At 47.2% G+C, this 12,188-nt stretch overlaps 1 protein-coding gene across 1 annotated transcript in view; it reads left to right on the forward strand.

The window, feature by feature from the left end:
• The first annotated feature begins 710 nt into the window (after positions 1-710).
• The window catches only part of NYX (nyctalopin), a 103,179-nt gene continuing 91,701 nt past the window's right edge, over positions 711-12,188 (forward strand). Inside the window, exons 1-3 of the mRNA XM_004612943.2 lie at positions 711-1,162; positions 4,756-4,861; positions 5,002-5,128. Of these exons, the coding sequence (XP_004613000.2) occupies positions 711-1,162; positions 4,756-4,861; positions 5,002-5,128 (685 nt within the window). The remainder of the gene's footprint in view (positions 1,163-4,755; positions 4,862-5,001; positions 5,129-12,188) is intronic.

The following is a 12,188-nucleotide window of genomic DNA, read 5'->3' on the forward strand; positions in this document are numbered from 1 at the left end:
GGGCTCTCAAGACGCCCAAGAATGACTTGGAAGGTCCCTAGGCCTCCTAAGAACCATTTGGGAGCTGCCCACCCCCAATCAGCTGTGGAGAATTCAGATCACACTCTTTCATGACACCTGTCCAACACCTTTTCCACCAATAGGAGCCAGGTTGCTAGGCTTGCTGACTTCGACTGGGAGATGTGACACAGAAGAAGTAAAAACAAAAAACAAAAAACAAAAAACAACTCATATTTGCCCCTGTAGTTCCTGGGAATTATGGGCAGAGTTACAGAGGCAGGGCAAGGAGTGTGCCTGGGGGGTGCCAAGGTCACTTTTCTGGGCTCAGAGCCAGAAAAAGCATCGGACATTGGCTTCTTGGGAAAGGAAGTCAGCAGCAGGAGACCTTTGACCAGAGTCACATTTGTGATGCTGCCGGAAGACTGCGTGTCCCACAAGGCCCCTCCTCCCACTCATGGGGACTATGTGGGGTTGTCTTGGGGTGCAGCACGGGGAGAGGGAGTGGGTAGGCATGTAGTTCAGGTGTGCTCTCTGCGGGTGTCAGTGTGTGAACAAACTGATTGAGTGGTCAAAGCATGGCCGTGGAGGTCCAGGTGTACTTGCTGACCAACAGGGCGGGGGCATCCAGAACGTAGGGAAGACGAGGCCACAATCGCGGGAGCAGCCGTAGCCATGGGGAGGACCTGAGACAGCCACTTAAGAGACCGGAAATGCAGCAGGCAGCTGGGAAAATGCTGTGTCAGGTGCGGGAAAGAAGCCAGGAGAAGGCCAAGGCCAAGGCTGTGGAAAGAGCAGGTTCGCCCACATGGCGGGAGGGGCAGCCGCTTCCTCAAACCTTGACTGTACCGTATTCTATGGGTACCAGCGCACACCCCGTAGGAGTCCAGGCTGCCTGGAAGCTGGTCCTCATCCCGAAGACCACAGGGCCCCTTTTCAGCAGAGTTCCTGCTGAGGTCACATCTACTGTTGCTGGAACAAGGAAGTCAGGGTCACCTAGAGCCAAAGGAGCACTCTTAGTCACCCAGGGCCCAGACTCTGGCGCCAGGCCAGACAGCCTGGGAACAACTCTGAGCCTGAGCTCTTCTGCTTCCCTGGCAACCTGGGCAGGGTGGGCCAATCCGGGGGCCAGCGTGGCAGAGGCCGTGGGAGTGCCCAAGGGCAGGTGGGCTGGTCTCTTGCATGGCCAGGCCTGCCCGGTCCAGCTCCCTGAACGGGGCCAGTAGGGTGGATCGGGCAATTAACTGAGGACAGCAGTGGCTGCACACGGAACCCCACATTTCCACATGACTTGCTGTTTCCTGTTCTTCCTGTCTGGGGTTATTTTCCTTGTGTCTTGGTTGGTAACTTTCAATAGCTCTGGCACTGAAAACGCAAAAGGAAAGCGGACCTTTCCTGGGATGGACCTCAAGGATTTTAGACTGAGTGGAATAAGTCGGAGAAAGACAGACTCTGGGGCCAGAGTGACAGCACAGCGGGTAGGTAATTTGCCTTGCATGTGACTGACCTGGGTTTGATCCTGGGTGTGACCCTACTCATCCCCCTCACCCCTACCCAGACAAGCATGGTCTCATTTCTTTTTTTTTTTTTTTTTGCTTTTTGGGTCACACCCAGCGATGCTCAGGGGTTACTCCTGGCTTTGCACTCAGGAGTTACTCCTGGCGGTGCTTGGGGGACCACATGGGATGCCGGGGATCGAACCTGGGTCGGCCGCGTGCAAGGCAAACGCCCTACCCACTGTGCTATCGCTCCGGCCCCTGACAAGCATGGTCTCATTTCATATGTGTGTGCTGTGTGTGGAAACCCAAGAAATGAATGAACTGCAACCAAAACAGTATATAAGACCAAATTAACAGTGACCAGTGGGCCAGCAAGTGTGAGCAAGCACACTGGGTCAGCCAGGTAAAAGAGATCAGCTGAATATATACTACAGGGTTTAGCTCGCTTGCCTAGTACACTTGTTTTATTTATTTATTTATTTATTTATTTATTTATTTATTTATTTATTTATTGCTTTTTGGGCCACACCCAGCGATGCACTGGGGTCATTCCTGGTTCTGCATCCAGGAATTACCCCTGATGGTGCTCAGGGGACCATATGGGATGCTGGGAATTGAACCCGGGTTGGCTGAGTGCAAGGCAAATGCCCTACTCACTGTGCTATCGCTCCAGTCCCCTTGCCTAGTACACTTTTGTCCTGGGTTATGATCCCTGGCACCAGATATGGTCCCTTGAGTCCTGAGGGGTGAGCCCTGAGTCAGAAGGAAGTCCTGGATACTGCTGGTGAAAGGTGGTATCAAACTGTAGTGGGAGGTTTACTAGTGCAAACATAGACAGTTGTTGGGTTACAGAGAGCCCACTTGACATTGATATATTGTCATTCTACAATGTCCCTTCAGAAACCCAAAAGGATAAAAGAAAAAGAAACAGCTCCTCTCTTGGGACTCAGAAGGAAGTTGGAGACTGGATTTTCTTAAGAAAAAAATTAATATTTATTTATTCTTTTTATTCCCTCCCCCCACCCTTTGTTGTTGTTGTGTGTGGGTGTGGGTGACAGGGGTCACACATGCCTGGCTGCAGGACTCCCACAGTTTTAGCTGCAATGCTCATCAAAGCCGGGTGTGGTGCTTGCACACTCACCCACCGTCTGCACCCGGGGTCGTGCTCTTTCAGCTGTGGTGCTTGCTGGTATGCATGCCCACCTGGGTTCCTGCTCTTAGTTGAGGCCACAGGTTTTGCTGGTGGCATTCAGGAGAGGGGGCAGGGTATTGCTGTAGGACTCACATCAGTATTCATCACTTTGTGGTGATAACATACACCTGTCTATGATCTGGCCAGAAATCACTCGTGACACCAGCGATGGCTTCCAGAAGCTGCCTGGCACAAATGGCAGAGTGGCCAAGGTCATGTTTGAGGCATGTGGGACACCAGGGATTTGAACTCACCACCATATGCTTGCAAGGCAGATGCTCAGAGTCCTCTCTCCACGCCCCCTGCTATGTCTCTGGGCCAAGAAGGGATTTTTTTCAAAGCCCAGATTGAGAAGGGAGGAGAGACATCATCGCTTATGGGGGTGTGGGGGGCTCTCAGCATGACAGGAATGACAAATGTTTTGCATCTGATAAAATCAGCCTTGTGGCACAACGTGGGCATGGAACAGTCTTGTTTACCAAGTTGCTTTGAAATTTTTATTTGAAGCGCCTGTGCTTTCTGCCAATTTTTGGCATGTGAGCGTTGTTCTCTCACACGATGAGATAACTCAGTTTAGTCTTCCCAGCTGCTGTGATGTGATTTTAGCTCTGCAAAACTTGGCCTTGGCCTTTCCGGCCTCAATCACACATCAACCCCCAAACTGGGCATTCATTTATTCGGGAAACATTCATTTATTTAGTTCTGAGCACTAAATGTCTACCCATACTCTGCTTGAAATGGAGCAGGGTAGGCACGGGAGGGAGAAAATACAAATAGCTCCTATTTTGTGTGTAGGGCTGTAACAAAGGGTACAGAAGATCTCTTTTCTTTTCTTCTTTTTTTTGCCTTTTGGGTCACACCTGGCGATGCTCAGGGGTTACCCCTGGCTCATGCACTCAGGAATTACTCCTGGTGCTGCTTGGGGGACCATACGGGATGCTGGGAATCGAACCCAGGTCGGTCTCGTGCAAGGCAAATGCCCTACCGGCTGTGCCATCACTCCAGCCCCCCTCTTTTCTTTCTTTCTTTTTTTTTTTTTTGCTTTTTGGGTCACACCCGGCGATGCACAGGGGTCACTCCTGGCTCTGCACTCAGGAATTACTCCTGGCGGTGCTCGGGGAACCATATGGGATGCTGGGATTCGAACCCGGGTCAGCCTCATGCAAAGCAAACACCTTACCTGCTGTGCTATCGCTCCAGCCCCTCTTTTCTTTTCTTTTCTTTTCTTTTCTTTTCTTTTCTTTTCTTTTCTTTTCTTTTCTTTTCTTTTCTTTTCTTTTCTTTTCTTTTCTTTTCTTTTCTTTTCTTTTCTTTTCTTTTCTTTTCTTTCCTTTTCTTTTCTTTTCTTTTCTTTTCTTTTCATTTCTTTTCTTTTCTTTTCTTTTCTTTTCTTTATTAAAATTGTTTTATTGATTGAGGTTCTGTAATTTATAAAACTTTTTTGTTTGGTTTTGGGTCACATCTGATGATGGTCAGGGGTTACTCTCCTACTCTACACTCAGGAATCACTCCTGGGAGTGTTTGGGGGACCTTATGGGGTTCCTGGAATCAAATTCGGGGTGGCAGGATGCAAGGAGAATGTCCTGTACTATCTCTCCAACACTTCCAATACTCTTTTTTTTTCCACTATACTATGATCCTTTTCTTTCTTTTTCTTTCTTTTTTAAAAAATCACAGCGAGATACACAGTTACAAGGTTGTTCTTGATTGGGTTCAGTTATATAATGTTCCAACACCCATCCTTCACCAGTGTACATTTCCCACAACCAATGTTCCTAGCTTTCCTCCCCCCACCCCCAGCTCTTGTCTCAATTGGCAGGAACTTTCCCTCTCTCTCTGTCTCTCTGTTTCTCTCTCCAATACTCTTAATCATGGTCTCTTGTGCACATATTTCCAACTCCACATCCCCTCATGAGTGTACTCCCCTCTCTCCCCCAAGGAACTTCGCATCCCTTCCTTTCAGTCCCCCTGCCCACCCCCTGCCCCACCCAACTCAATTGTGTGGGTCAGTTTTCCCCATTGTGTTGCCTTTGGCCCTTCATTGCTCTTGTATTGTGTATCTTTAAGTTCCACCCATGAGAAAACTCCTTTCAAGTTTACAGTGGGGGATGGAATTGGTGGGGACAACGCCAAGCTCCACTTCTCTCCGTGCTTAATGAGGGGCCATACTGAGGTTCGTTCTTCCACTCCACCCCACAGGATCCTTTTATGGTCCTCCTGGGTTGTCTAGCTTCCTTCCACTCTTTCACTTTTCTTTCCTGGGGTCACGTCTCAAATGACTGCTCCACCTGAGGTCTGTCTCTGCTCTTGGAGTGCAAAGACAATGAAGATGAGGAGGTTGGGCATGGGAGCAGAGATGAGAACCCCCGCTGGACCCAGACTGCCAGTCTAGAAAGTTTCCTGCCACGGAAACGCTCTGACATCCAGCGAGATGAGGAGGGTGAGACACATACAGGCGAGAGAGAGAGAGAGGAGCCTGGGACTGTGATTCTGAAGCAGAGCACAGAGGCTGGAGTTATGGTATAGCAAGGTCTGGTCTGGTATGGTATAGCATCTTGCCTTGCATGTGGCCGACCCAGGTTCGATCCCCAGCATCTCATATAGTTTTCCTCATGCCCGCTGGAGGAAGCCCTCGGGCGGGTGTGTCACAAACAGAACAAAGTAGGAGAGCATTTGCCTCGCATGTCTGGGCCCCTGGAAGAGGGTTTGGCCTCCAGGCTGGGCACCAACAGCCTGCAAGGCTTGTGAATGAGTGTCAGAAATTACTGCAAGCCGTTCATGACAACAGCATTGCAGCAGCCTAGGGTGGAAGATTTTCTGAGACAAACCAGACTTGGGATGGGCTCCCAGCCTGGGAGTGGTCTCCCATGCACCACATTCTCTACTCCACGAAATCCTTTCTCCATTTCAAAATTGGTTCCCAGTGAATGCCCAGTGTGCTAGCCTTAAGCAGCCTTAAGCTTCCACACTGGCCTGCACTGGATGTGTGTGTGTGTGTGGGGGGGGGAATCAGCTAATATTGAAAAGGAAACTTTTAAAACCGAAGTCCTCGATGGTTATATAAATGTTAGCAAAATCACATTTCATCCCAATGTGACAAGGGGCAAAATATGACTAAAGCTTCAATGCTCTAATTAACTATTCTCCTCTTCCTCCCTCTCTCTTCTACCTTTCCCCTCCCTCCCTCCCTCCCTTCCTCCCTCCCTCGCTCTCTCCTCCCTTCTTCCCTCCCTCCCTCCCTCCCTTCCTTCCTTCCTTCCTTCCTTCCTTCCTCCCTCCCTCCCTCCCTCCCTCCCTTCCTTCCTTCCTTCCTTCCTTCCTTCCTTCCTTCCTTCCTTCCTTCCTTCCTCCCTCCCTCCCTCCCTCCCTCCCTCCCTTCCTTCCTTCCTTCCTTCCTCCCTCCCTCCCTCCCTCCCTCCCTCCCTCCCTCCCTCCCTCCCTCCCTCCCTCCCTTCCTTCCTTCCTTCCTTCCTTCCTTCCTTCCTTCCTTCCTTCCTTCCTTCCTTCCCTTCCTTCCTTCCTTCCTTCCTTCCTTCCTTCCTTCCTTCCTTCCTTCCTTCCTTCCTTCCTTCCTTCCTTCCTTCCTTCCTTCCTTCCTGTTTTTGGGCCACACCTGGTGATGCTCAGGGCTTACTCCTGACTCTGTGCTCAGGGATCACTCCCAGTGGGCTCAGGAGACCAGACATGGTTCCAGGACCAAACCTGGGTCAGCTGCATGCATAGCAAGTACCCTACCCACTGTGCTATCACTCCAACCCAGCTATTTACCTATTTCTGCAGTAAACATTTAAGCGGCACCTCCAGGAAGCCAGATGGGCCCACAGTTGGCACAAATAAATGACCTTCTGTCCTTTGCAAGAGAACCTTTGGCTGAAAATGACTCATATTCCTGATATTAAGTTTAAGCATTCGGTTGAACAGGGAAAGTGGCAGGATTCCAACCCTCCGAATTTCTTTTTTCTCCCAGTGGTGCCTGGGGGACCATGAGGTGCCATCTCCTTGATCCCACCTTACCATATTCTACTTGCCTCCTCTCTTCCTTCCCCCCTGCCCTGTCTCTCCCTCCTTTCTTCCCTTATTCTTTCTTCCTTTAAGGAAATGTAGTTTTATTCTCTTCAGTACCCACAAAGGCTCAGCTAATCTTGTGCTTTTGCTTTATAACAGGTCATGCATAGACTTTGTTTATTCTCTAAAGAGAACAAGGGGAATGTGGAAACAGTCTTCCTCCCTACCCCTGTCCTCCACCCACCTACTCCCCTCCTCAAAAAAGCAAGCCTTGGAACCAATTTCTTGTGCATTTTCCAGAAATATTCCGTGCATTCACCAATATATTTGATCATACTTAACCCCGCCCCCGTTCCTACATAAATAAAATTCAAGGGTGTAGGGAGATGGCTCAGTTGCTAAGTTGCCTGCCTTGCTGGTGTAGGGTTGTGGTTTCTATCCCCAGGGCCACCACATGCGCCCCGTTCAATTCTGGCAGCTCTGTTGTTTGTGCCTGGTGGCTTTGATGCCTGAGGTCCTTGACGCTATAAACCTTTTCCAGTTGCACCATAGTTAGGTGTGTGTGAGTGCCACATCCCTCAAACTAAAGAGAGTGGTAGATAATGAGCATTAAAACTCAAATTTGCACTAGCTCTACAACTAATGAGGACCGCTGTGTGCATGAGCATCAGAGCGTGAGATTTAGTACTCCTGGCCAGCACCACAAAGAACACCTGCTCAAACACCACAACCAAGTGTGTTGGCATCAATAATATCAACAGTGGGAAAGGAAAAATATTTTATTTTATTTTATTAAAAAAAAACTCCTATTTTTATAAAGTTCTTCACAGTAATTTATTACATTTAATATTCCAACAGCAATCCCACCACCGTTTCACCTTCCCACCACCATATTTAGAACGTTTCCACCCGAACCCCAAACCCTGCCCTGAAGCAGTAGCTAAATAAATAATTTATTTTGTATTGCTGGTTGTGAATAATTTGCTAAATATGATCCAAGAAGCTTTCCTTAGAGGAAAGTGTGTGAAGATAGTTGTATTTCACCCTGAAGCCATTAAGCCATTAGGCCCTTGTATAAGAGATTACTAACATGTTGTTAAAGGTTGCGCTTCGTGTGCTTATATATATATATATATATATATATATATATATATTAGCACACACAAATATATATATATATAGGTAAAAAAATTTAAAAGCATCGAATAAATAGGAGCATTTTATACACCATGTGAACTTAACTTTTTTTTTTTTCAATAGGCTCTACCACTTGAATCATTTCTCTGGTCCCTATACCTTGTATTTTTACCTGAAAATGATGCCCAGAGATCTTTTTGTATCTGGCGTGGTCTCATTTGGGATGCCATCCTGATTTTCGTCTCGCCTCCTCTTGATAGATATTTAGGTTGTCTCTTGTTGTCACAAACGGTGCTGCAATGCACGGTGTTGTTGATACACATCCTGCACTTGTGTATGTATATCTGTAGGAGGAATCCTTGAAGGTGGAGTTGCTAGGTCAAAGGGATGAGCAACTTGAATGTTCATAGATATTGCCAGTTTGTCCTCCTGAGGGGTTACATCTATTTACATGCCAACCAGGAATAATGTGCCAGTTTCCCCACACCCTTTTAAACACGGTGTGTTAGTTTTCTATGCATAACAAATTACCACAAACTCAGTGGCTTCGAACAACACCCAGTTATTAGCTCGCAGATCTGTAGGTCAGAAGTCAGCCGTGACATGGCTGCTTCTCGCTCTGGGTATCATAAGGTTAAAATCAAGGTGTTGGCAAGGCTGATTGCTTATCTGGAGGCTCTGGGGAAATGGCTGCTTCCAAGCTTATTTCTGTGATTGGCAGAACTCAAGATTGTAGGACTGAGGTCTGTGTCTCCTTGTTGGCTGCCAGCTGTCAGCCGGGCCCACTCTCAGCTCCCAGAGGCTGCTTGCATTCCTTGCTACATGGGCCCCTCCCTCTTTAAGAGAACAATAGGGCATCACATCCTTCTGGTGCTTTGGATCTCTTTCATGTCTCTACTGCTACAATTTTTTTCTTTTTGGGTCATATCCGGCTATGCTCAGGGGTTACTCCTAGCTCTGCATTAAGAAATTTCTCCCTGGTGGTGCTTGGGGGCCCACTTCTTTCCGAAAAGGGAAAAAAACTGAGAAAGAAAGATCTTTCCCCTCCTCGGCCGCATGGAATGCTGGGGATTGAGTGCGGGTCGGCCGCATGGAAGGCAAGCACCCTACCTGCTGTAGTACTGCCCTAGCCCCTCTACAGCTAGATTTAAGGCACTCATCTGATTAGGTTTGGCCCCACTTGGATCATTTTAAAGTTACTTGATTTGGGAACTGAATCATATCTTCAAAACCCCTTCCCAACAACCCTGCTTACTATGAATGAATAGCTTATGCATGCCAAAGGGCTGAGAATTTGGGGTACTATCTTAGAATTCTGTCCCTTTCCTTCTACACAGAGTATTATCAAACTTTTTGGTCTTTGTTAATGTGAGAAATGAAAGTAGAATTTATTGGATGTTTTTCTAAACACTGTCTATGATTTTCCCCCCGATATTTAGGATGCACTTGCGTTTCTTCTCTTTTTTGGGAATGGAGGCCATACCTGGCAGTGCTCAGGGATTACTCTTGGCTGCGTAGGTCACATGCTTTCAGTTCTGTTGAATCTGTGTTCGGAATATAATGGCTATACACTGGTATAACTGAAGTCCTGATGCCTATTCACTCATTACTTCTCAAAACACTTCAAATTAAAAAAAATATTATTACTTTATTTGGCCTTTTTTATTATTATGTATTTTATTGAATCACCATGTGGAAAGTTACAAAGTTCTCAGGCTTATGTCTCAGTTATATAATGCTTGAACACCCGTCCTTTCACCAGTGCCCATATTCCACCACCAAAAACCCCAGTATACCTCCCACCCCCCATCCCTGCCTGCGTAGCTGATAAATTTCACTTCATTTTCTCTTTACCTTGACTACATTCCATATTTCAACACAAAACTCACTATTGTTGGAATTTTCCCCCAAAAAACAGCTCTACTGACAAGGAAGCATTTGATAATTATTTTTCCATTGCTGAGAATGAAGAGATATGAAGTTAAGGATTTAAGAGATATGAGGTTAAGGATTTCTGTATTTTAGTATTTTAGTAATTAAGTCCAGGGAGATTTATGTTAGAAATTGCATCATTTCTCTTCCTGGGGCAGCATGGGGCAATGGCTTAGTTCACAGTCTAGAGACATGGCTGCAAGCAGTTGCTGGGACCAAAAGTAGTCTAGCTGGCCTCCAGATCGTGGTCGATCAGCAGCAGAGCGGCCACACAAAAGTGTAGCCACCCAGGTCGAATCTTGGCAGAGCGCGCGCCAGTATTGCCCCCGGCCTGAGACTGCCCATGCGTCCCGCTGTTTCAAGTTCATAACTATTTTTTTTTCTGCTTCCCATGCCACCAAGTTCGTACCTGCTTAAGAGTCCTCATAATATGGTGGATGCCATGCCACTTCTTTCCGAAAAGGGAAAAAAAACTGAGAAAGAAAGATCTTTCCCCTCCTCGGCCGGCGTGAAGCTATGGCTTAGTTCACAGTCTAGAGACATGGCTGCAAGCAGTTGCTGGGACCAAAAGTAGTCTAGCTGGCCTCTGGATCATGGTCAATCAGCAGCAGAGCAGCCGCACAAAAGTGTGGCCACCTGGGTCGAATCTTGGCGGAGCCTTTTTTTTTTTTTTTTTTTTTTTTTAGTTTTTGGGTCACACCCGGTGATGCACAGGGGTTACTCCTGCCTCATGCACTCAGGAATCACTCCTGGCAGTGCTCGGGTGACCATATGGGATGCTGGGAATCAAACCTGGGTCAGGCCACGTGCAAGACAAATGCCCTACTCACTGTGCTATTGCTCCAGCCCCCATTGGTGGAGCCTTTAAAAATGATTTTTTATTGAATCACCATAAGATAGAACATTACAAAGCTGTTCATGGATGGATTTCAGTCATATAATGTTCCAACACCCATCCCTCCACCAGTGTAATTTCCCAGCTCAAAAAACTTTAAATATTAAAAAAGAAAAAAAAAGGAACCCAGTAGACAAAGGGGTAGATAAATATTATTATGATCTATTATCTACCAGCACTTATTATTCATCCAATACAAAGAAATGTTGGGAAGGGAATGTAAATGGGGCTGAAGAGATAGCACAGTGGGTAAGGCACTTGCCTTGTAAGTGGTGTACCAAGGTTCTATCCCTGGCACCCTTATGGTCACCCAAGCATCACTAAGACTTACAAAGGCCTGGCAGTTAGAGTTGTATACTTGGGATGCCCATGGAAAATGTGGAAACTGAGTCTGACTTAAGCAGCAACCACTGAAACTTTATAATTTGCCTGTCAAGTTAATAGACAGGGGATGGGGCAGGGATAGGGATGGGGAGGGAATCTGGGAAAACTGGTGGAGGGAAGTTAACACTGGTGGTGGGATTGGTGTTGAATTATTTATTATATGTCTAAAGCTCAACTATCAATAACTTTGTAAATTATGGCTCTTTAATAAGCACTGTAGCACTGTAGTCCTGTTGTTCATTGATTTGCTCGAGCAGACACTAGTAACATCTCCATTGTGAGACTTGTAGTTACTGTTTTTGGCATATCGAATACGCCACGGATAGCATTCCAGGCTCTGCTGTGTGGGCGGGATATTCTCGGTAGCTTGCTGGGCTCTCCAAGAGGACGGAGGAATCGAAGGTGGATCGGCCGCATACAAGGCAAACACCCTACCCGCTGTGCTATCACTCCAGTCCTCTTTAATAAGATTTTTTTTAATTAAAAAAATTTGAAGTGTTTTTTATCTGGCAAGGATCATTCATCCTTTAGTGACAGAGCCTATTTATTTAATCTCACCTCTCCTTCTTGCTGTTTCCTGGAGCACCAACACCATTCTTTTTTATTTTCTTTCGTGCGGCTGCTGGGGGGTAGAACCTAGGGCCTCGCATGTGCAAGGCGTAAGCTCTATTGCTGAGTCTCTTGCCATCCACATTACCATTTTTTTTTCTTTTTGGGTCACACCTGGCGATGCACAGGGGTTACTCCTGGCTCAGGCATTCAGGAATTATCCCTGGCAGTGCTTAAAAGACCATTTGGAATGCTGGGAATCAAACCTGTGTCTGCTGCATGTGAGGCAAATGCCCTACCTATTGTGCCCTACCAGGCCCACCATTCGTTCTTTATTGTCCGGGTCAAACCCACTCTGCCCAGAGGGCTATGCCTGAACATAAGAAAGCTCATTTGTTAGCATCTCTGGATTCTCTTTTGGGGGGGGCGAGTGGGCACCCCCAAAACAGTGCTCAGGGAGTCCAGAGTCCCTCCTGGCAATTCTCAGCTCACTGTGAGGCTGTTTCATACCAGTGCCCAAGGATGCTGTTCTCTTGGGGATTCCTGGGTCGTCTCAGTGGGGCTTGAGGCTTTGGGGGCTGCTCCTGGCAGTGTTGGG

This window comes from Sorex araneus, chromosome X (genome assembly GCF_027595985.1).
Source record: "Sorex araneus isolate mSorAra2 chromosome X, mSorAra2.pri, whole genome shotgun sequence".
Taxonomy (NCBI): domain Eukaryota; kingdom Metazoa; phylum Chordata; class Mammalia; order Eulipotyphla; family Soricidae; genus Sorex; species Sorex araneus.